The following is a 25,006-nucleotide window of genomic DNA, read 5'->3' as shown; positions in this document are numbered from 1 at the left end:
TGTAACATACTCACTAAATCAGTGGTCCGTAGAACTTGTAAATAAACGGCCCGCGTTATTGTAAAACATTCCAAAAATGCAATTCCACGTGGTGGTTAGAAGCTGGTGCCAGGCACTGCGAAGTTATATATGCCATCACTGACTGTGTCGACGTGCAGAATATTTATTTCAGGTTCAAGGTTGTCATATATAATTCTTCCATCAATGTATGTCAGCCATACTTATAATTAAATTATCTAGCTGTTTTGAAATAATGCTTTGTTTTAGCTAGCTACCATAAAGATGCTTTGTCTCTTTGACTAGCTGCTAGTTAGTTGGAATAACCTATTTCATTAAAAAAGAAATTCTTTATTATTAAGGCCCGAATAGACAGAACAATTTTGCAGATCAATTTTTAAAATAAAATATTGAACTAAAATGGATCTAAAATTGTTGTGCATATACTATAAACTCAACCAATAAGTAAGTAAGTAAGTAAACATTTATTTACCTAAGAAATGACAATTTACATTACTAAAAGAATAAATTAGCAATTAGGAAGGAGACTTTCCCGATAGCCAAGGCTAAACAATGGAGAAAGCCACCAAGAAAAATGTGAAATATTTTCATATGTCAGTAAATACTGTAAGTTTACAAAGATTAAAATGAAAAGCATTATTGATTATAATTAGTATAAATGAAAATTCAGTACCATATAGTCAAATAGAAAAAAGTAATGAGACAAAATAATGAAGAGGAAAGCTAGTTGATGTATTGACTCATGTAGAAACTTGTAGCTAGGGATTTGATTGTGCTTAATTTACAGTTTGTGAGGTTAGTATCAGGATAATTTCTTTGCAGATTGTTCCACTGTAATGTGGAGATTCTAGAAATGAAAAAGATCCAAACGTCGATGTGTTAACTGTTGGTTCAATAAGCAAACCAATTGTGTTACATCTAGTTTCATGAGAGTGTGAGATTCGATCAAATTTGAGTGAGGTAAGTGTGTCAGATGGGAGGTTAGAGTTTAGGAATTTGTGGATAAATTGAATGTTAAGGACTTTAACTAGGTCGAAGAATTTAAGAATTCCAAGTTCTGCAAATATAGGCAAAGATGGGGATCTTGGTTCACTGAAGGTGATCAGCCTAAGGGCAGCCTTTTGGAGGGTAAGTATTCTGTGGGCTACTGTGGTGTCTCGAGTGCCCCATACTTGGCAAGCATAGCTTAAGTGAGAACTAAAGATAGCATGGTAAATGTTTAGCAGGGATTTTAGGGGAACATAGTGACGAATTTTAGATAACATCCCATTGGCTCTTTGAAGTTTAGTAGCCACAGATGAGACATGATACTTCCAGGAAAGATGTTCATCAACATGAACACCCAGGTATTTCACACTTTTGCTAGGATAAATGCGCTTACCGCATAGAATCAAAAAAGGTAAAAATTCAAGCCTACGAGATTGGGATCTAAATACAAGAAACTCTGTTTTGCTGGAGTTCAGTGATATTTTGTTGGCATTAAGCCAACACACAAGGCGTTTAAGATCAGCATTCATCCCTCTACAAAGGGATTCTAGTGATTTTGAGAATTTCAGCAGATGAGTGTCGTCAGCAAAATGATAGGTCTCTGACGATTTGATACAATTATGCAGATCATTAATATACAACAAGAACAGCAGCGGACCAAGAACAGAGCCTTGAGGCACACCATGTAGAATGGCTTTAAGTTGAGATTTGAATTCACCGATTGAGACATACTGGAGACGACCAGTTAAATAAGACCTGAACCAATCATTTGCTTTTCCCCGAATACCATAGTGATTTAGCTTGGATAGAAGGATTTTGTGGTCAACAGTATCAAAAGCTTTTTGGAAGTCGACAAACACTCCACAGGCAAGCTCACCTTTGTCAAGGCAATGTCTAATGCGTTCAACTATAGTAAGCACAGCCTGTGATGTTGAATGCTGTTTTCTAAATCCAAACTGTTTGGGATATAGGATATCATGGTTGTTGAGAAAGCCTATGATTCTGTTGTACATAACCTTTTCATAGATTTTCTCAATGTTTGACAATAATGAGATTGGTCTGTAATTTGACACATCTATAGAAGAACCTTTGTTTTTGTAAACAGGCACCACTCTGGATGTTTTTAAAGATCTAGGAAAGATACCAGATTCAAACGAAAGATTGATCAAAATTGATATAGGTTTGGAAATATCATTTTCCAACAATTTTAGAATTTTGATTGGAATACTGTTTGGTCCAGAAGATTTTCCTGGAGAGATGTTGGCAATAATCCGGATGATTTCTTCTTGGGTAACAGGTGATAAGAAAATTGAGTCTGGGTTTGGGTTTTTGAGGTAGTCAGAGTACCTCTTGGATGTAGGTGGAATTTTGTTCCTAAAAGAATTTGCTATGGATGTAAAAAAGTCATTAAAACTATTGGCAATATCAATCTGGTTTGTCTCAAGTTTACCGTCAACCTGAATGGAGGTAGGAATATTAGATTTCGACGGTTTCGTAGAAATAATGCTATGAACACCCTCCCAAATTTTGTGCATGTTATTTGAAAAAAGGTTAAAGTAATTGGTATAATGGTTTGTTTTACTTTGTCTGCATAAGCTGACAATCATGTTTCGGTAGCGTTTGAAAAGTTGTCGGAACTCTGATTTAGAATCTGGATCTTTGGCTTTAGTGAATTTCCGAAAATAAAAATCACGTTTAGACATGGATTTTATGATGGCAGAAGTAATCCATGGTTTTTGTTGGGTTTTGATTTGCCTTTTGGTGAGCCTGCCTGTGGGAACGTGTCTGTCAACAAGCTTTTGAATTTTAGAATTAAAAATGTCAAAACAGCTGTTTGGGTCAATTGGTCCAGGACTATTAAACTCAACACCCCAGTCAATATCCAGTAATCTAAAATGAAATTATGTTCGTCAAATTTGGACCAGTTTTGGTATTGAATATTTTTTTCTGAGTTGTTAGTCAATTGGTCAGGTAATATAAAGAATTGAGGCAGGTGATCAGAGATCATGTGAATAAGGTTACCAGAGATTGATGGTTGACCAGTGACAGAGAAAAAAATATTATCAATTAATGTCTTGGAAGTCGCTGCTATTCTTGTTGGTAATAAGATCTGGGGAAGTATAAGGTGAGAGCCGAGTATATCAATGAAGGCAGAGAGTTCTGCATCTTCATTGAGTTTTAACAAATTTTTATTGAAATCCCCCAGTAGAAGGATTTGTTTCTTTTCAATGCTGACTTTATTGAGCAAGGGTTTTAAGAAATCACGATTAAAGGAATTTGTTGACATACAAGGATGTCGATAAATGCTACCAACAATTAAGTTGGTTGTGTTAGGCAAGATCATCTCTGCAAAACTTGATTCCAAGTATTTAGATTGGTACATAATGTCATCCAAGTCCGTACGAGGAATGAAATTATACTGGTCAGAAATATACAACAAGCTCCCTCCTGCTGAGGATTCAGTGGGGGTGGTTAAGCACTGGTAACCTTCTATATGGTAATTGAAAGTTGGTGGTGAGCCTTTGATAAAGCAGGTTTCAGTAATACCAATAAAAGAGAACTCATGTCTCAAAAGGGTCAAAAGGGTGTTAAATTCATCAAAGTGTTTAGCCATTGAGGCAATGTTAAGATGAAAATAAGAAGTCAAGTGTGCATAGTGTCAGTTCTTCTACAAAAGTGACTATAATATATACAAACTACAAACATATAAATTAAAATAAACAGTCTCTTACAAGCTTCTCTTACAAACAGTTCTTTCAATGGGATGAAGAAGCATGGCCTATATATAGGTAAAACGTCAAAACCAGTGGTCAGCAGTTCTTAGAAGTCAGCAGTAGGAGCTAATCAAAACAAATCAGCTGCAGTGCTGTGTGAGGACTTCATACTACCTGAATTTATACCCTCATAACATAACGCATACAAATTGAATGTCAGCTCTTAACCTTCCATTAATACTACTGCACTTCTTATGTACCCAATGCTTGCAAGTCTGAAAAAAATTGAGTTACTACCAACCCCTTTCCTGCAAACTCCACAAGGCCACTTTCCAACTACAAGGTCACACTTGGCAGCAATGCTACTAATCATGACTTTAGACTTTGCTGTGTTTACCTTTAGCCCTTTCTCTTCTAGTCCTTTCTTCCATTTCTCAAACTTTTCAACTAGTTCTTCCATCGACTCTGCTATGAGAACCAAATCATCTGCGTACAATAACTCCCATGGACAACCTGTTCTGAACTCCATCAACAGTGCTTCTAAGACTAAGACAGAATAAACAACAAAGGACTAAGTACAGAACCCTGATGTACACCAACATTTACACTAAATTCATCACTAAGTGAATCGTTAATCCTGACACGACTTCTAGCATTGCTGTACATTGTGGACTGTACCATCGTAACTAGCCACTCATCCACACCTAATTTTCTCATAGCCCACCAAATAACTTTACGTGGCACTCTATCAAAAGCTTTCTCTAAATCTACAAAGGCAAAATAGAGATTCTTTCCTTTTCCTCAATACTTTTCCTGAAGCTGTCTGAGTAAAATATTGCATCTGTAGTGCCACGCCCTGGAACAAAACCAAATTGCATCTTATCTATATCAATTCTTTCTCTAAGTAACTTATCAATCACTCTTTCAATAACTTTCATTACTTGATCAACCAACTTTCATTACTTGATCAACCAAATACAAAAATATTAAATCAATTTAAGAATTGACTAATTATTGACCTAAGATTTTTGTGTGTATTTTTTCAACGATATTCTGATAAAATATTTTTTGAAAATTGATCTACAAAATTGTTCCGTCTATTTGGGCCTTTGCAATAATGGTTATTTTGGTATTTTCTTATCCTGTCTATATAGTCTTCCTGTCACTTTAATATTAGACAAATGCTGAAAAGTTTTGGTAAATGCGCATGCATTCATGTATAAATTTTGGTAAAAAAATGTTTTAGAAAAAAAAATGTTTTTAAGTTTAATTTCGCATTGAGATTTGTGAGATGTGAGATTTAAAATTATTGAAGAGTTTGGTGGCATTTACTTGTCAATTTATACCATTTTTAACGGGTTTTCTGTCTGGGTAGTAGAATAAATTGTTCCATAATGCAGACTGTGAAAAGTGCAGCTGAGCATTTTTGATGTTGATAAACTCAACCTACACACCAAGTAATGCTGTTTTCCCATTTCTAGAAAGAATTTAAAAATGACAATTATCAGAATATTATTTCTAGGGTTGTAGATAAATGAGAATGCTAGTATACATTGATTTTTAAGAAAGAAAAACATTCTAAATTTTATCGGAATTAATTTTTGTGATAACGTTTTTGGCAAAAAATTTCGCAAAATTAATTTTAATGATTTGACATCAGCTTGCTAAATTGGCGAAAACTAATGTTCATGAGGTACAATGCTTTTTAGCTACAATGATTGTAATTCTTATTATTTATATGTTTGCTTGAAAGGTATGACTTTGGACAAGTCTAAAAACAATTTCTATTACTAGAAAAGCCAGCGTTTTAAATATGCTTAACTTAAAGTAGGTACGTCTTTTTTTCGTAAGAAAAAAGGTGGTACTATACTACTACTTATAGACAGCTAAATTCTCTTAAAAAGTTTGTAAAAATATAACATGTCAAAACCTAGTGCTAAATATTTTGGCTTTTTTTATTTTTAACATAATGCAACCATTAAAATTTACAATAAAGGTAAAAAGTTTGCGAGTAGAGGAATCCGATATATATCTCAGGAGATTACCCCTTCTCAAATAAGGATTTTCAGAATTTCCATAGGCGTAAACTTTGTCACCAACTACCGAAGTTTATGCAGTAGATAAATTTCCTGGAGCTTGTAATGTTGTGTATATGGACAGCAATTTTCTCATTAAATGCGTTATGTGGCTTTCCAGTTAGCGGAAATGTATGAAGAACTCTATTTTCTTGATATTTTAGGCAAAGATGCAGTTTGATATCAGACGTTTGGATGTTTATCGCAAAGTTCCAAAGGATTTGACGCAACCAACCTTCACTGGTGCGTGTGTTTCAATCGTCAGTATCCTCGTCATTATCTTTTTAATGACATCAGAACTATCAAGTTTTATGCAAACGGAAGTTGTAAGCGAAATGTTTGTCGACATTCCGTCAGCTGAACAGAAAATCGCAGTACGATTAAACGTTACCTTCCCGAGGTTAGATTGTGATTTTGTTGGTCTTGACATTCAGGACGATAAGGGTCGGCATGAAGTTGGTTTTCATGAAAACACGCATAAAATCTCCCTCAGTGATGGTGCAGGATGTCGTTTTGAAGGTTTGTTTTACATCAACCGTGTACCAGGAAATTTTCATCTCTCAACGCACAGCGCTGACCATCAGCCAGAGAACCCCGACATGTCGCATGTCTTAAATGGCCTTCAATTCGGCGACGTCATCGAAAGTAACGCAGCTTTTAATGCTTTGAAAGATTTTCAAATGCTGGAAGCAAACGGTCTTTCATCTCATGATTATATCATTAAAGTCGTGCCCACAATATACCAAAGATTGAACGGATCTACCCAAAACACTTTCCAGTACTCGTACGCTCATAAAGATTATTTTTCGTATGGACATCATGCCACCATCATGCCAGCTGTTTGGTTTCGCTATGACTTGAGTCCGATCACAATTAAGTATATAGAGAAACGAAAACCATTTTACCACTTCATCACAACGTTTTGCGCCATCATTGGCGGTACGTTTACTGTTGCGGGAATTGTGGATGGTCTGATATTCACGGCACACGAAGTGTTTAAAAAGGCAGAACTTGGAAAACTGTCGTGAACATGCACATTGAACTACAGAGGTTTGGTCAGTTTATTTTTGCGAATATTTTCTGCACCTTAGCATAACTAATTTTACCTCGTCATTTTCTACGACTTGAAAAAGAATGATTTAAAATTATTGTTTCGTAATTTTATGTGCCTAATAAAGATCTAATTTATATAGATGATATTACATTTTTAAAAGCTTTATTTATTATAAATATGATTTCCAACTAAGTTAGAATAACATTCTGATTTTATATATCGCTGTGAAGCATATCCGTACACGTTTTTTTTAAAAAACTGGATTGGAAGAACCTTCAGGCTGAGATTTGACCAAAAGTTATCATATTAAAAATATACTCGATCTGAATTTCTTTATAGGTTAAAAACAAAATAAAATCTTGGATGTCCTCCGAAATCTTAATAACAAGGTCACTCTAGATACACTGCAATACAAATATTTCCACTTTTTCTCCTTTTCCCTAATGTATGTCAATTTTACAATATTTATTTTAACAACAACTGTCCAAAAAATTAAATCATTTCGGAAAATACACAGATAAGAACGTTTAACGCTAAAAACATCAAGGCAATTTTTACTTTAAAATATATTTATTTATTTATATTCATAACATTTATTATTCTAAGAAAATATGTATAAGAAAATATATATAAGAAAATAATTCACAAAATTTCTCGTGTATTTTTCTGCTACACAAATAAAAGATTACCACTCCAAGCCTGATTGGTCCCACGATCATAACTTCTCTAATAAAATACAATTTGTAAAAGTAAAACCATCCCAGTTGTTTTTACCTGTCGCTTTTTTTTTTTGTCAAAGCAAAGTTTGGGGGTATTTGAAATCTACATGAAAAAACAGTGAAATATGTATTTTACAAAAACATTCTAAATCATTAAAACACACCACGTGAACTATATTGTGCATCTTTTTGCTTCAGCAATCAAGACTAAACGGCGTATATGCACATATTATGAGAGATTTTCATGGGTGCATACATAAATTAGGAATTTGTTTAATTTTTTCGTCGCCACGGTTTTGGAAAACTTCGATAATGTGTCTTTGTAATCACTGTTTCTTGAAAACCCGTTTTAACGTGATCATGCCCACAATCTGTCGAGTCTGAAATAAAATGGAGCAAATTGTTCACTTTTAAACCTCTTCGAAAAATATTTACATTAGTAACAATTTTGTCGGCGTTAAGTGACGCAAATTAGAGCTAAGAAAATTTATACCTAACGGAAATATTAGCGGACGAGTATTTTGGACAATCTTAATATAAAGTTGATGTTTTTTACCTTTCGCCAACTTTCAGGAAATAGACTACGAAAATTGATATTTGCAAATTTTTGTACAGAAATAAAATTGAATGGATGGATTTCTTTATGGTGGTGTCATCGCACCTGACTATACTATCACGTATCAAATAAAATTTAACAAAAATTAAAAATGGTTTAAATAAACCGTTACATCGAATTTTAAGTTCTGTCGAAATTTTGGGTTGATAAGAAACTGTAATGGTAACTGTTTTATGAACAGGATTTCCTGATCAAACACTTACTAGAATTAATTCATCTCCACAAATTTTCTTCTCGTTATAACACGCCGGCCGTCTTGTTCTGTTGCGTCAATAACCACACTGTCACCCTCCCAGATTACATCACCCCAACCTCGAACCCAGGGCCTGTAGCGTTTTTTGATATGAGGATGAAACGCGTACGATCATCCTCATATCAAAAAACGCTACAGGCCCTGGGTTCGAGGTTGACATCACCCTGAAAAAAGCATATATGCTGAAGATTGAAATCTTAAATTTTCGAGGGCCCAAACAGTGTAACTGAACAGCGGAGAAAGTTTATTTTCACTCGTTTTTTATTAAAAAATGTTTTAAAAAAGTTGTTTTTTTCATCGATTTTTCTTTCTTCTTGTTTTCTTTCCAGAATAAAAATAGTTATTCGAATGTGTCGGGATGTGCTTAAATCGCAGAGGATTTTTTCTGGAATTACTGTAAAACAAAAATAAACGAGAAAGATCGTAAGGGATAGCTACGTACCCATTTTTATTAACAACTCTCTGACATTTTCATTTAACTTTCGATGCGGCGATGACTTTTTAGGAACTTTTGTGGGAATTAACTTTCGCGGTTTGCGATTTTAAGTAAATGTTTTTTTACGCAGGAAGAAATTTCACTTTTTGTTTTCTTAATTTCTTCTTAATATCTTTTCTCAGAGTATGTAACCTGCAAATCTCTTCTAGTGAAGCAGAAAAATATCAAGTTGTAAAATTTTTTACGTTTTATAAATTTATTACCTTATTTTTAATAAATACATCATACGTGTAAATATAAAGTACACTGGTTTTTCATGCAAGATTAGGGAGGAAGATTCTTCGTACCCCTATCACCAAAAAAATGAGCTTCAGTGCGCACAACTTCTTATTTCCCTCACATTGCTGACATTTTTGACATTTTTGAACTGTTTTAGGTCGAAATATGAGTCATTGCAAACTTGATTACACTGAAAATGTGAATTTTAAGAAAAGCTGTGTTATAAGCTACAAAAATTTTGAATTATTGTTATATAGTCATTCCAATAAGCGAACAACCTCGTTACCAGGACTTCTTATAATTAAACGTAGAAAGCCCTGGGACAACGTTAATAAACGCGTAACCCCGTAAACAATAACAATTAATTTTAATTCTGTAAGAACACATCTAAAATTCACCAATTTTGTTCCCAGAGCTTCTTTACGCTTTCTGGATATGCATGCTGGGCGCGAACAGAGAGCGAAAATGAAGCACTGTGGACGAGATTTTCATTGTGAACAAGTTTTCATTTACCGCTGAAATCGACAGGCATTACGCTCTCAAAAATAGTGGAGTGTGGCTAGCATTATTTCAAACTCTGTGATGGAGATTTCTCGTGCGTGACTGGGTCATCGAGGCTGAAATACTGTTTTGGTCATTGAAAAGCCATAAATCCAATTCCTTGAAAGCCCATCTCCCTTTTCTGCATTTTTGAATTTATTTTTCTCGTGTTGAGATTCCAAATGGACAGAATACGATGCTATATACATATATACGTTTTTAAGGTTTTTAAGTTGATTGTTATTCTTATTATTTTGCTTGCTTTTAAATCTGTTACAAACGTTTCTGCGTTTTTTCTTTCTGGAAGGTAGCTAAGGTTAACACTGATCATAAAAGGTGTGGTTCTGGAAGGATTAAAAGAGATTTTTTGTGTGTTGCACCTGCCAAAGCTAGCTGGCTACAACAGTTAGCTAGGGTCCACAAAAAACAAAATCCCCTACTAAAGCGTGCAAAACATCTCAATATCAGATCCTGGTTTACTTGCTTTACATTTTCTTAATCATTTTCAACAACAATGGCCAACATATTTGAATTTAGCACCGAAATCTTTGCAAAGATGCAAATTTTCAAGTTTATTCATTAAATACAACTGCCTCTCTTTAGTAGCCAAACTTTTGACGTGTTATGAGAAATTGACCACACAAATCAACTATAGTAATAATAATAATAATAATAATGTTTGCCAACTGCAACCTTGAATCTCAGGAGACTATCTAATTTTCTGATATCATCTTGCAAACTATTCCAAAGCTTTGGAGATGAATATATATATATATATATATATATATATATATATATATATATATATATATATATATATATATATATATATATATATATATATATATATATATATATATATATATATATATATATATATATATATATATATATATATATATATATATATATATATATATATATATATATATATATATATATATATATATATATATATATATATATATATATATATATATATATATATATATATATATATATATATATATATATATATATATATATATATATATATATATATATATATATATATATATATTTAGAAGCATTGAGAACTTTCTGTTTACGCAATATTTATGCATACGGTGTAGGACATCAGCAAGACAAAAAGCACCAGAAAGAAGGTTGAAATATATGATATATATAGCATTTCGTCATTTTTTTATTATTATAAGTTTCTTTTCGTTATTGTAAAAATGTCTTTGAAATTGCAAATTATGGTAGAGATCCATTCAAAACTTCAAGAAAAAAAAGGAAGAATAAACAACGAAAACTTGAATCAGAGAAACAAAATGTGCTAAAGGAATTGGATAAAGGATCTTGGTATGATCAAGATAAATTACTGCAAGGACAGGGGATCCAAGTTAATTTTGAAAAGGAAAACAATGCTTCTGCCAGTCAAAGCAAAATTGGAAGTTATGAATTCAGCTCGTCTGATGAAGAAGAAAAATCAGAAAGTGAAATCGAGGTTATGGATTGATGATAAACAATTTTCCAAGGCTGTTCATCATTGTATAATATCAATTGAAGCCTTGCTGTTTTTTCTCTGCGATGTTTTATTTACTTTGGCATTTTTATGTTCTTATTAACTTATTCTCACAAAACAAAAATGAGAGTTGAATAAAATCATTTTCTCGATTCTTACATTTCCTGTTTTTGAACATTTATATCCATATTTCACCCTCAAACCCCCTGACGTGAGAAAAAATATTATCATATCAGAAATAAATGCTTTGAGAATTCCTTATTTCGCTTTATTATGATGGGGGCATTTTTATGCAGAAAGTTGAGAAAACACACACACAATTTAAATTCAGACTATGATGAACATGTGGACATATTTTTTTTTTCTGAAAACTTGTATACTTTTGTGACTAATCCCTTTACAGTTGGCCACACCTAATTGTTAAGACTTTTGACTATATTTTAAATCTTTTACAACATTTTCATTTTTTTTCTGTCATTTTGTATCTACAACAAACTTTTGTTTATATACTTTTATAATGTTTTTTTAGAAGGAAAGTTGACAAAATGCTTTATGCAGAAGAGGTGTAATTTACCATACCAATACCTTAAATAATTTTAAACACCTTTTTTAAAGATGAGTTATTCGGATTTACCATGTCAGTGAACAATAATATAAATATATATGGCGTGACAAGAGCATTCATAAGTTTATTAACCACACTTCTGATATGACTTTTCCAACTCAGGTTGCTATCAAAGATAACACCCAGGTAACTTAACCTTCTTTCTTGAGGCAAATTCAATGCCATCATATAATATAGTGATGTTTGTGCATGATTTAAGTTTTGTTTTATTTCCAAAGTAGATCACTTCAGTATTTACTTACTTACTTTGAAGTAGATTTTGTGAGAGCTTCATGCATCCAACTCAGTGAGTCCAATTCTTATCATGTCAATGATGCTGTTCGTGTTGGCCTTTTGAAATTGAACATAATTTGGTATCAGTGGCTCATCAGGAACAGTAGAAAGAAAGCAATTCAGCTTTAGATATGAAACAGTCTATGCTGCAATCAGACAGGTTGCGTATGGCCTTTAATAGACCATTAAACAATCGTACTCTTAGATCAGCCAAGCCTGCGTAACAAATCTTATAAAATGGCCCTTTCTTCACTGCAGGAACAACACTTTTTTGACCGAAATGATCATTAGTGTACCACTTGATGCCTACTTTCACAGTTTCCTAACCAAATTTGGTACTATGTTTTCCAGATGTAAATTATGATGTTCTCTTTTTCTCTCCAGAAAATACAGATTTAATCTTTTTAGTGCATCCCAGTACGAAAAACCTTGATTCCAAGGATTTTCCTAGTAAAGGTTTTTTTGCACCATTTCTATGTCTTGTATTGTCCTTTCATTAGTGGAGACTGGGAACAATAGTCAAGGTGGGGAATAACTAATGATTTCCAAAGAGTCTTAACATCACGTTTTTTCTCTGCTCTCGAATGTTTGTAATATCCATCCAGTTATCCTGTTTGCCTTTGATATAAGGTTTGAGATATACTTATTAAATTTGCAATCATTCGACATTATGCAATCATTTGACATTATAACTCCTAAGTTCTTCACAGTGATTTTTTTGTTAATCATTTCTGACGTGTTACTTAGATATACAGAGAGTGGTTTCAAAGAATAATTCTTTCCATTATGTAGGTGCTCGAACTTACACCCATTGAGTTTCATATTATTTTCATTTGTCCACTTACAATTTATATTTAAATCACTTTGGAGTTTAAAGGCGTCGATGAAATAGATAGATAGATCTATCTATCTATCTATTTACACCATTGATGTAAACATATTATATTCTGTCTTTAAGGAATGATTTAATTCATTTTACCAGTTTGTCATTTATACCAAATTGCTTCAGTTTACCAACTAAGATGGAGTGGTCCACTTTGTCAAATGCCTTGCTAAAATCTAAGTAAATTGTATCTACATTTGAACCGCTTTCAAGAAAGAATAGGATTGTATCATAATGGGTCAGTAGCTGTGATAAACAGGAGGGACCTTCTCTAAAACCATGTTGTGAGTTGTTTAAAAGATTGTATATACTGTACAAGATGATCAACATCTTCTTTTTTATGACTTTTTCAAATATTTTATATATGTGAAGTCAAGACAACTGGTCGATAGTTGCCCACTTCTCCTTGGTCACCTCCTTTGAAGATGGGTGCAATGTTTTCAGTTCTCAAAAGCAGGATGTTACACCTGTTGCCATAGCATTCTTACAATTTTTAAGAAATATAGCAGGGACACCATCTGGGCCAGAAGCTGAATTCGCAGATAGAGTGTTAATTGCTTCAATTATATCATCAGTGGGAAGTGCAACATCTGTCATTACAGGAATGGTACAAGTTAAATCAATAGCATCAGTGCTGTTGAATTATGTTGCTTACTAAATACATTCACGTATTGTTGTTGCAAGAGGTCAGCCATTTCTTTGCAATCATTAGTGAACTTCTGTTTACTTTTGTTGAATAATGGACCTACTCAAGACCTTGTTTTACTATGTTTTGGTGCATAGGAATAAAAATATTTCGGATTTGTTTTAATGGAAGAAATTGCTTTCTTTTCTAGAGATTATCTGCTTTCTTTATATGACTGTTGCAGATAAAGTTCAATGTTGACTAATTGTTCTTTTATTTATTTCACTTGTTTGCATTTAAAAGTTTTGGACAGCTGCTTTACGACGCTGCCACATTAGTACACGGCGATCTCTTGGTATGTAGTGTTTATCTTGTTTCCTTGTAAACACTTTTCTTTTAGGAGCTAGTTCAGACAGAAGTAAAATTTTATCTATAATATTTTGTAGTTGTTGTTTGGGGTTCTTATCTTTCAACATCATGTCCCAGGCAACAGAATTAGTTTGTTGTTAATATTTTCCCAGTCTATAGACTCATCAAAGTAATTGAATAAATAAAACTGTTACCTCATTATTTTTTAACAGAATGATTAAGTCGTAATGAGTTGTCACTTCAATGAAACTATGGTGGGATACAGATGGTGAGGAAGGTATGCATTTATAACTGTGAATAAGTTCCTTGTTATTTGTTATAAGCAGATCAATCACATTGCAACGGTTGTGCGTAGGCTTATGAATGCATTGCACAAGTTGGAATTCATTTAAAAAATTCATAAAATCTAATGACATTTCTTTATCTTCATTTGACTTGGAAGAAATCATATGGGTTTCCCAGTTTATGTTTGGCAAATTGATGTCACCACAAAGAAACACATCTGGGAATTTGCCACTAAAGCTATTAAGAGTATTACTTAAATCATTAATCATCGTTTTAAACTCTTTCGAACCTGATGGGTGACCATGCATTGCATCATCAGGTTGTCGATACAATACTGCTATCAGTGAGTTACTGTGTTCGGAATACAAAACAAGAAGTTTGTTTACACCATTACTCTATTCATGTGTCACTTTAATGTCCTCTTGCATGTAAACTGCAACTCTTCCGCTTGATCGACCTCTTTTATACTTTTTAAGGTTCCTATCGCATCTGAAGAGTTTATATCTAAGTGATCCTATAACTGGGTATTTGTAAGTGCTATAAAGAGTTTGTTCTTCTCTTAAGGGTGAAGGGTCTCCTTAAGAGACAAGAGAGGAGTTGAACGTCCTCCACCATACCTTAGTTTAAAGGGGCGATTGTGGAAGTCCCATGAAATGCCACATAGTGATGGTGTCACTTTAAAAAACACCCAGTCCGGTCTGTGAACGGTTGGCGCTAGGAAGGGCATCCAGCTGTAAAACAATGCCAAAACTCAAACAAAGAATAGTTAATCAGACAAACTGCGTAAACGGGGCTGGAACTCTAAGGAGTGAAGGTGTCACGCACGGTAGGACAAATGTCAGATGTGAGCATCGTCAGACCGTTACCCAGCTATCACATCACAAGGTAGATAACACTAGGTTGAGGATGATTAGTGTAAATGTTGGTACTCTGAGAGGTAGAGCAGGTGAAGTAGTTGAAATGTTAGAACGTAGATCTGTTGATATGTGTTGTGTTCAGGAAGTTAGGTGGAGAGGAGCTTCAGTGAGATTTGTGGAAGGTAGGAGGGCAAGGTATAAGCTTTTTTGGATTGGTAATAGTAATGGATATGAAGGAGTTGGCATATTCGTTGCAGAGAAGTGGGTAGAAAAAGTAATAGATGTTATGCGTGTTAATAGTCGTATTATAGTGATAAAGTTTTTGATAGGTAATAGGATTGTCACTTTTCTGTCAGTTTATGCTCCACAGTGTGGACTCAGTGAGGAAGATAAAGATAAGTTTTATGATGAGTTAATAGCAGTCACATCAAAGTTTGGAGACACTGAACTTGTCATGGTGGGCGGCGACTTTAATGGTCATGTTGGGAAGTCATCTGAAGGTTATAGAGGTGTGCATGGAGGCTATGGATTTGGGAGCAGAAATAAGGAAGGGGAGAGATTGCTTGAGTTTGGAATGGCAACGGACATGGTGGTTTGCAACACATCATTCAGTAAGAGACAGAGTAGGCTGATAACATAGGAGTCAGGTGGTTGTAAGACACAGATAGATTACTTTTTGGTTAGAAAGTCAGACAAGAAAGTGGTGAAGGACGTAAAAGTTATATCGGGGGAAGAGTGTGTTTCCCAGCATAGGTTGCTGGTTTGTGATATTATCTTGAAGAGTGTCAAAGAAGCCAAGGGAAAGTACAGGCCCCGTCGAAAAGTCTGGAAGCTGAAGGAAGAGATTGTAGCAAGACAATTTAGTGCAAAAGTTCAGCAGTTAGCCTACAATAGTCAATGTGATAGTGACAATGTTGAAAGTACTTGGACTACTTTGAAGAATTGTCTTCTAGAAGCTTCTGATGATACCTGTGGGTGGACGAAAGGACCAGCTAGACATAGACAGACCTGGTGGTGGAATAATGAGGTTGACCAGTGTATAAAGCAAAAGAGGAAACTTTGGAAAGAGTGGAAGTCAGGTGGTAGTAAAAATATTTACTTAGAAGCTAAGTGTCGCGCTCGTACAGCAGTGTATAAGGCAAAATCAGAAGCAGAGAGAAACAGATTTGCAGATGTGTTAAGAAGGGAAGACCAGCGCAATGAGGTATTCAAGATAGCAAAGCAAATGAAGAAGACTAATCAAGATATTGTAGGTGAGAAGTGTATACGTAATGATGAAGGTGTTTTGGCTAGCACAGAGGAGGAGAAAAGGGTAGCTTGGAAGAATCATTATCAGAGGTTGCTTAACACTGAGTTTGATTGGGAGGAGGATAATTTGTCTGATGATGATGTCGTAGAAGGGCCAGCTATGCAGATCAAGACAGAATGGGTAGTGGAGGCTATTAGGAAATTGAAGATTGGCAAGGCTGCAGGAGTATCAGGTATTGTTGCAGAGATAGTAAAAGCATCTGGATATATTGGAGTTGAGCTTATTACAAGTCTTGCTAACCAGATTATAAAGGATGGTGCTATTCCGAGTGAGTGGCAGTCGAGTGTAATAGTGAATTGTTTCAAGGGCAAGGGTGATGCATTAGAAAGGGGCAACTATAGAGGTTTGAAGTTGGTTGATCAAGTAATGAAAGTTATTGAAAGAGTGATTGATAAGTTACTTAGAGAAAGAATTGATATAGATAAGATGCAATTTGGTTTTGTTCAAGGGCGTGGCACTACAGATGCAATATTTTTACTCAGACAGCTTCAGGAAAAGTATTTAGGAAAGAGAAAGAATCTCTATTTTGCCTTTGTAGATTTAGAGAAAGCTTTTGATAGAGTGCCACGTAAAGTTATTTGGTGGGCTATGAGAAAATTAGGTGTGGATGAGTGGCTAGTTACGATGGTTCAGTCTATGTACAGCAATGCTAGAAGTCGTGTCAGGATTAACGATTCACTTAGTGATGAATTTAGTGTAAATGTTGGTGTACATCAGGGTTCTGTACTTAGTCCTTTGTTGTTTATTCTAGTCTTAGAAGCGCTGTCGATGGAGTTCAGAACAGGTTGTCCATGGGAGTTATTGTATGCAGATGATTTGGTTCTCATAGCAGAGTCGATGGAAGAATTAGTTGAAAAGTTTGAGAAGTGGAAGAAAGGACTAGAAGAGAAAGGGCTGAAGGTAAACACAGCAAAGTCTAAAGTCATGATAAGTAGCATTGCAGCCAAGTGTGACCTTGTAGTTGGAAAGTGGCCTTGTGGAGTTTGCAGGAAAGGGGTTGGTAGTAACTCAATTTTTTGTCAGACTTGCAAGCATTGGGTACATAAGAAGTGGAAGGTTAAGAGCTGGCATACAGTTTGTATGCAAGCGTTGCAAAGGTGAGATTATAGAGAATGAAGTATTTCCAGCTTTAATGATGTACAACAGTGGCTCGTTAGAGATAGTTAAGAACTTCTGTTACTTAGGTGATATGTTGGGCAGTGAAGGGGGTGTTGGAAGAAGTGTTACTTGCAGGATAGGTTCTGCTTGGAAAAAGTTTAGAGAGTTACTTCCTTTATTGACTAGCAGAGTCCTGTCAATTGAGGTAAAAGGTAGGTTGTATGAGGCCTGTGTAAGAAGTGTTAAGTTGTACGGTAGTGAGACATTGGCAGTGAAGCAGGAAGATCTTGACCGTTTAGAAAGGAATGATATGAGAATGGTTAGGTGGATGTGTAATGCCAGTCTGAGAGACAGAAAGAGTTCAGATGAGCTAAGAAGCAGGCTAAGTCTCCGTAGAATTAAAGATGTTATCCAGATAAGAAGATTGAATTGGCTGGGGCACTTGGAAAGAATGGAGGAGGATAATTGGGTAAGAAAGTGTAGAGACTTGATAGTTCCTGGGGCAACGCCCAGAGGCAGACCGAGAAAGACTTGGCAGGAGGTTATAAGGACAGACTTGATAGAGAGGAAGTTGAGTTTAGATCTAACACAGTCTAGATCAGATTGGAAGAGGGTCATTAATATACCCCGTCCAACCCATGCTAGCATGGAAAACGGACGTTAAGCCGAGAATGATGAATGATGAATGATGATTTCAATACATCTTGTATTAAAGGAACAGAAGTATATTCAATATGAAGAAATAGTTTGAAGTAGTCTTTGTTGGTTTGCTGGATTTCAACTGTTCATTACCATCTGATCTCGTATTCTAAATTTGAGGCATTGGTTGATGCATTGGTACCTGTCATGGATGTCTGAACCTTTGTGGCTGTTGCAATGGGGCATGAACTAAGGACTTAAACAGGATTTTGTAGACAAATTACTATGGGGGGTGATTTTAGATTGATGATCTTTTTTACACACACTGAATTAGGTTACTTGTCTCATACACATTGTAGCTGCTGATTCATCTCCACATCACCGCTCTTATCAGTTTTTTCCTGATTTTTGATTGCTCATTAAATAAAGGTATGCAATTGATTTTATTCTCACTGTTCTGCCTCATGTTTGTTTACAACAACCTGCCATTTTTAAATTTCTAACTCTCACCTGAAATCATGTGACTATGCCTATTGTTTTATTGTAGCATACTTGATGCTGACTTCAGCATTCTAAGACTGCCATATATGATCCCATATAAAATATTAGATCATTATTAAACTTCCAAGCCTTGCTGATGTCAAGATATCATAGTAGCATGCTAGGCAGTAATGCAAAAAAGTTAAATTTGGTGTGACTTTTTTGACTGGTAAAGGAATCAAAAATCAACTTTACTTTGACTTTTATGCACCAGGGTGTTATCCTTATTTTGTCTGTTTGATGGACAATTTCCAATTGAAAACACTAGTTCACTTTCCCAATAAAGGAATAATCTATTTTTCTAATGGGTTTATAATTTATTTGTATTATGTTGTTATCAAAAACGACAGACTAGTTTTTTATCATCCATTATTATATCTTGTCCAAGTTTGCTAGAGGTATATTGTATACTATATTTGAAATATAATATAATTGAAAACATGGGTAACATGGGTAGTTTGGGGTAGTATATACAAGACTTTCACTCTCTTTTAATTTTTAACTTCTTTTGGAGGTTCATGAGTCCCATGAGTCTTTTTGATTCAGTGCTGAATATATAAATATAATATAAAGTATATTTAAAGCTGAAAAATCTTTAAATTTATGTTACTTGGTGACCATGGTGATTGATTGCTGACAGTTGCATGATCAGATTTTATTTTCCACAGGATTTAGATGGGTTGTTGTTTTTTTCATAACAAAAACGGGAATTATTTTAACTATGGCTGACAGTATTGTATAATTATAATTACATGCATTTATAAGTGATGATTAATGATACTCACGATCATTTATTTTCACTCTTTTTTTTTAATTCCAGACAAAATCTAGGAGAGCACTGGAAGTTAATTTACACTTGTATTCAACTGCAGGTTTAGATTGTTACTACAGATTGTTGTGTTAAATGATTTTTTGCTTTGTTTTACAGTAAATATGTACAAATAAAAATATTCAATGTATTAATAAACTGCAGATTAGATAAAGGTGGAGACGAAAAAGTCCACCGAAAAAGACCCCTTAGTCAGCATGGACACACACACGGGAGAGAAGTATGCTCTTTTGTTAACGTTATATGTATATTATTTTTTATTTTTCGTTTTTTTTTAATAATAAATTCAAATAAGATTTTAAAACAAACATATAACAAATATTTATTTCAAACCGCACTAGAGTGTTTTTGTGTTTGCACTACAAATCATAACTTTTGAGTTTCGTATTTCATATGTAACAAGTCATATGACAACTCTTATATCTAACCTTTCTGGTTTGCAATTTGTACTAACAATATTATTAGTGTTTTTTTAAATAGTCATACAGGTAATTTTTGAATATATATTTTTTCCATATATATATACTGTTGTTTTTTTGTGTACAAATATATTATATAATTTAGGTGAAAAAATCATTTTTTGTTGTAAAGTTTAAAAAGTTACAGCACAATCACAAAGTTTAATGCAAAAAATCACAGGTTTTTTATTGTCATCAGAAATTCATGAAGTAAACCTTCACTCTTTTTGTCTTTTTTCTTTTGTTTTGTTTTTCATTTTTCTAACATTATTTGGGGGCAAACTAAAAATGTGATAGTAGAAATTTAGACATAAATCTTAAAACGTAAAATCTCCTGGGATAAGTCTTGAAAAACACATGGCTAATATTCCTTAATATGTTTAGACCAGACTATATAATCTTTGCCCTAAATAACAAAATATTTACTAATTTTGAAGTTTACGTTTAATCCTTTTCAGGATTTTAATAACAAAGACTATACAAATGCTTATTGTGTGATATACTTTTTTTGTAGTCAATGCAATAGGGCATGTTATTTTTGTAATTGAGAATAATTTTCGGCACAATTCAAGTTTATTAAGAAAAAATTTAACAGCATATAATCATGTTTGTATATTACATTATAGAGTGCATTTGAAGAGCAACGGGACATTCAACAACGTGATGTCAACTCCCACCAAGCACACCCTTGACACACCTAGTCACAATCAACCAGAAGATGTCACCATTCAAGATACATTGACACAAAATGTCATGAAAAAACGCATGAGACGAAAACGCAACAAATGGACATTGATTGTGACCTTTTTATCTCTTGTGCTTATCATAATCTTCATCACAATCGCGTATTTAATCTCTAAAGGTCTTTTAGAAAGCGATAAAAAGGATAAAAATGCGGGTGTAAAGAGCTGTGATAGCACTGCTAAGTGCAATGTATCAATTATAGAAACCAGGCCGTCTGTGTTAAAGTATCCATCTGGTTCTCCTAAACATGTGGAGACTTCGAAATTCTGGACAAGTTTAATTGATAGGGCAGAGAGTACAATTGATATTTTATCGTTTTACTGGACCATGAATGGTACTGATGTAGAAGGTGGACCGTATCCACAAGCACAAGTTGGTGAAGACATTTTAACTGCTCTTCAAAATGCAGCATTGAAAGGTGCGTATTAAAAAAGTCTGTACTTTGCATCAAAAATTGACACCATGTTGAGATATGTGAAAATATTTGTTATGTATTTCCATGTTATGTCTCATCTGTTACTTTTGTGACTTAAAATTTATTAGTCAATTTTTTTGTGAGTGTGTGCTCTATTTTTACCTTCCATTTTTTAATTTTCTTTTTCAGGCATTAAGATTCGAATAGTTCAAACGTACCCCAGTTCATCCTACCCTCAGAATGACACGCAACAACTTGCAAAGTATGAAAATATCGATGTAAGATCACTTAATATGGAACGATTGATGAACGCAGGTATCGTCCATACCAAGGTGTGGATTACAGACAAAAAGCACATGTATGTCGGAAGTGCAAACCTTGACTGGAGGTCATTAACAGAGGTACCATTCATAAAATATATATTTTGTTAGGTATTAATCAAGAAGACATTACTGCTGGAGGTCTAAAACTTTAACCTTAATAGGCTTACAAATTCATTGTCAGAGATCCGGATATATTTTAGAAACATATTTATAACATACTTATAGATATAGATACTCTCAACGTCTGAGTCTGGCTCTATCGATTTTAAGAAAATATTTGTTAAACTTAAAAGTTGAGCCTGAACTCAAAAACTGTGTTTCTTTTACAAGAAACGTAAATATTTTTGTTTTAGGACTTAATGTTTTTAGTTGCCTTTCTTTGATTCTGTACATTAAATTTGGAGTTAATCCATCAATGTGTACTATTTTTTTATGGATAAATCCAAACATCTCCATTTCAGTATAATCAACGCCACCACTTAAAAATTTCTAAAGTTTTAATATACATTTTTTATAAGAAAGATTTTTATAAGAAAATGAGCCTCGCAAACCTCAAAATCTCAATTTTACGAAAATCCCCAACCTTAGCGCTTTAAGATCACCAACCATTTACATTTAAATTACCATAATTTCAAAACACAACACTATTAAGTTCCTTTTTTTTCTAGTCAAATATACATCCTAACAAAATGATATCCTAAAAATAACAAAAGAAGTCTTTTTATGTCTCAAATGAAATACATACTTACTAAAAAATTTTATTTACAGCTTTCGATAAAATATCTAATAAAATAAAGAAAAAATTTAAGAAAATTTTAGCATATATTAAACGGTTTTCTTATAAAAAGAAATGTAGCTACTGTTAAAAGTTAGGATTTTGAGATTCCTTTCTATTTTCTTCTATGATGTCATTTTCTTCAGGTTAAAGAGCTTGGAGCAGCGTTGACTGACTGCGCATGCGCTGGGGAAGACTTGCAAAAAATCTTTGAAGTGAACTGGCAGCTAGCTGTTGATGATTCTAAGATTCCGCCAATATGGCCGATACAATACAGAACAGAGTATGGGAAAGGTATTGGACAATGAGTTGTGTAAAATGCGACTGTGTGCAGCTGGGAAATAACATTTTACCTTTTACTCGTTTTTATCATAAGCAAGTGAAAATTCAAAATCAGGCTGGTAGATGCTTATGTGAAAAGCACAATCCGGCTTATAGTACTCTTACACGTTATGCATATTGCGGGGAAAATGAAAACTTGAACGTTGCCTTAGGATAAGATAAAATAGTCGCAAGTCTTTCGTAATAAATGGAATTAAAAAAATCTCTGTTTAATTAACTTACCCGTAACACAAAAATAAACATGCGTCAGAAATCACTATGGCTAGCATATGCTTATAAAATTTCCCTTGGTAAGCCTGAATATGCTTACAAGCGCTATGCTTATAAAAACATGTAACAGCCATCCCATTTTTATAGATTCACCGATGACTATCCAAGTCGCCGACAGTTCTCCTGCCAGTACATATTTCTCTACGTCACCGCCGCCATTTTGTGCCGGCCAACGAACGACTGATATTGATGCCATACTTGACGTCATCAAAAAAGCGCAATCTTACATTCATATCGCAGTGATGGATTACTATGCAGCTATAATATATACTTATCCAAAAAAGTAGGTAGCTAAAAACAATTCGTTACATGTTATTGTCACACTCTCCTAATTATTGTTCGTCAGATGGACACAATCTAGGAAACGGGTATATGTCGAATTTTTCTTGGTTTAGATACTGGCCAGTGATTGATGATGCATTGCGCGAAGCTGTCTACACTCGTGGTATAAATGTGAAGATATTGACAAGTCACTGGAGTCACACAAACAAACAACAATTTGCTTTTTTACAATCCTTAGTGGAACTTGGAAAAATGGAATATATAAAAGGCTCGCTACAGGTGGTAAGTGTGACCATGAAATTTTCATGTATGTTTTCAGGGAGTACGTTCTCCTTTTTATATATTTTACGCAATCCATAACATCCAGACTACGTCCTCTGAGCTTTACTTGAAATTTCGACCTTTTTCTGAAGCACTAGCTAGCTTGGCTAAATAAAAGGTTAGAAAATAGCCAAATCAGTTTCAACCGGCTTTGTTTACTAGTATAGAAAGAAGTACCTTAGGAATAAAGAAAGTTAGGAAAAAATCAAATCAAATCACTTTTTACCGATTTAATGTTAGAATGCCGGCAGATTTCCAGATGACAAATGATCTTAGATCTTTTTTTTTCTTTCAATAAAATACTTCACTTGAAGTATTTTACTAATGAGGTAATCGATTTGTTTTTTTATCTATTTCAGAAAATGTTTAGCATGCCTGATACCAGCATTCCATTTGCACGAGTAAACCACAACAAATACATGGTGACAGATAATGCAGCATTTATCAGTACCTCTAACTGGTCAGGAGATTATTTTATCTCCACCGGTGGAGTGAGTATCGTCGTCAACCAAACAGCGTCAACAAACGCAGGTGTTACAGCCACTGTACAAGAACAATTGGAAGCTGTCTTCGAACGTGATTGGTCGTCGCAATATGCGCATGAAATGGCGTTCTTTAATAATACTAAAACACAGTGACGTTCTTGTCAGAAGTGACACCCGTCATGCATTGCAGCTCGTGTTTTTGTCTTTTAACTATGTCCCGTATTGCGTTTATAAAAGAAAATATTTGTGAAGAATTGCAAGTGTTTAGAAACTGTTGCCTGCAATTGGACATATTCGGTTTACGTTGCGTTTATAAGCCATATTTCAAACCAACCTCTGAGAAGTCAGCAACTTTGTTTCCAAGACTTCTTTGTAATATATTTTCAAATTTATTTCTTACTAATTATTAGAAATTTCGCATTTAAAGTTTATATTTATTCGAAAAACAAATTGTAAAAACAGAAAATTTTCAACAAAAATTCTTAAAGTTTAATTACATCCGTATGTTCATATAATACTATTCGGGTTTTATTTTTTTGTGTATGACAAGGGGGGACTACTACAGACTAGTAGCCTTCTCCTGGAAATTAATTTTCGAAGTCTATTTTTTTAGTTTAGGTCATTTTTTACACATCTGAGCATGAAAGCTCCTTCGGGGTTTTCATTTCTTCCGCCACCAAAGATGGAGTCTTTCTTAAATACCCTGATTAAGAGTTGTATCCGTTCTAAAACATTTAACCAGGACCTTCAAATTGCCATCTTAAAAAAACCAATCAGACTGTTTCGTTCTTCGTGTCTTTAATAGTAACGAAAATACTTTTAGGCCCTAACCGCGCGAAAATATTTTTGTTTTCACAAAAAGATCAATACACAAAATTAACCTTGTAAAAAGCAAAGATAGGTCAATCATCGGAATTATATTCCCGCGAAAGCTTTACCTGAACTAATCTAGTATCGAGGTTGTTTTAACGGTTCGTGTTGATGAATTGAAAATGACAGTTAACCTTTATACTATGATGTCATAAACACGAATAATCGTAGACATGTCATTTTCCCCTATT

The 25,006-nt window shown here is 34.0% G+C and overlaps 2 protein-coding genes across 4 annotated transcripts in view; both read left to right on the top strand.

The window, feature by feature from the left end:
* LOC130629459 (5'-3' exonuclease PLD3-like) overlaps window positions 1-24,460 on the top strand; it is a 28,845-nt gene extending 4,385 nt beyond the window's left edge. The window contains exons 2-8 of one of the 2 annotated variants that reach the window (XM_057442669.1): window positions 19,631-19,750; window positions 20,615-21,150; window positions 21,337-21,548; window positions 22,392-22,539; window positions 22,945-23,140; window positions 23,253-23,421; window positions 23,820-24,460. In XM_057442669.1, the coding sequence (XP_057298652.1) occupies window positions 19,728-19,750; window positions 20,615-21,150; window positions 21,337-21,548; window positions 22,392-22,539; window positions 22,945-23,140; window positions 23,253-23,421; window positions 23,820-24,098 (1,563 nt within the window). In that variant the 5' untranslated portion in view covers window positions 19,631-19,727 and the 3' untranslated portion in view covers window positions 24,099-24,460. Of the gene's footprint in view, window positions 1-19,630; window positions 19,751-19,890; window positions 20,019-20,614; window positions 21,151-21,336; window positions 21,549-22,391; window positions 22,540-22,944; window positions 23,141-23,252; window positions 23,422-23,819 lie in introns of those variants that run through there. The other variant, XM_057442670.1, reaches the window with a different exon arrangement.
* On the top strand, window positions 57-7,467 carry LOC130629464 (endoplasmic reticulum-Golgi intermediate compartment protein 1-like). 2 transcript variants are annotated; one of them, XM_057442674.1, is made up of 2 exons: window positions 57-206; window positions 5,959-7,466. In XM_057442674.1, exon 2 carries the CDS (start codon window positions 5,965-5,967, stop codon window positions 6,820-6,822), a length of 858 nt encoding a protein of 285 aa, XP_057298657.1. In that variant the 5' UTR covers window positions 57-206; window positions 5,959-5,964; the 3' UTR covers window positions 6,823-7,466. The 2 variants fall into 2 exon arrangements, with proteins under 2 accessions (XP_057298657.1, XP_057298658.1); XM_057442675.1 differs by having other exon boundaries at window positions 60-179; window positions 5,959-7,467.
* Window positions 24,461-25,006: the final 546 nt, after the last annotated feature.

The sequence above is a fragment of the Hydractinia symbiolongicarpus genome, chromosome 2 (assembly GCF_029227915.1).
Source record: "Hydractinia symbiolongicarpus strain clone_291-10 chromosome 2, HSymV2.1, whole genome shotgun sequence".
Classification (NCBI taxonomy): Eukaryota; Metazoa; Cnidaria; class Hydrozoa; order Anthoathecata; family Hydractiniidae; genus Hydractinia; species Hydractinia symbiolongicarpus.
The sequence above is the reverse complement of the archived record's forward strand: the minus strand, read 5'-3'. Positions and strand labels throughout refer to the sequence as shown.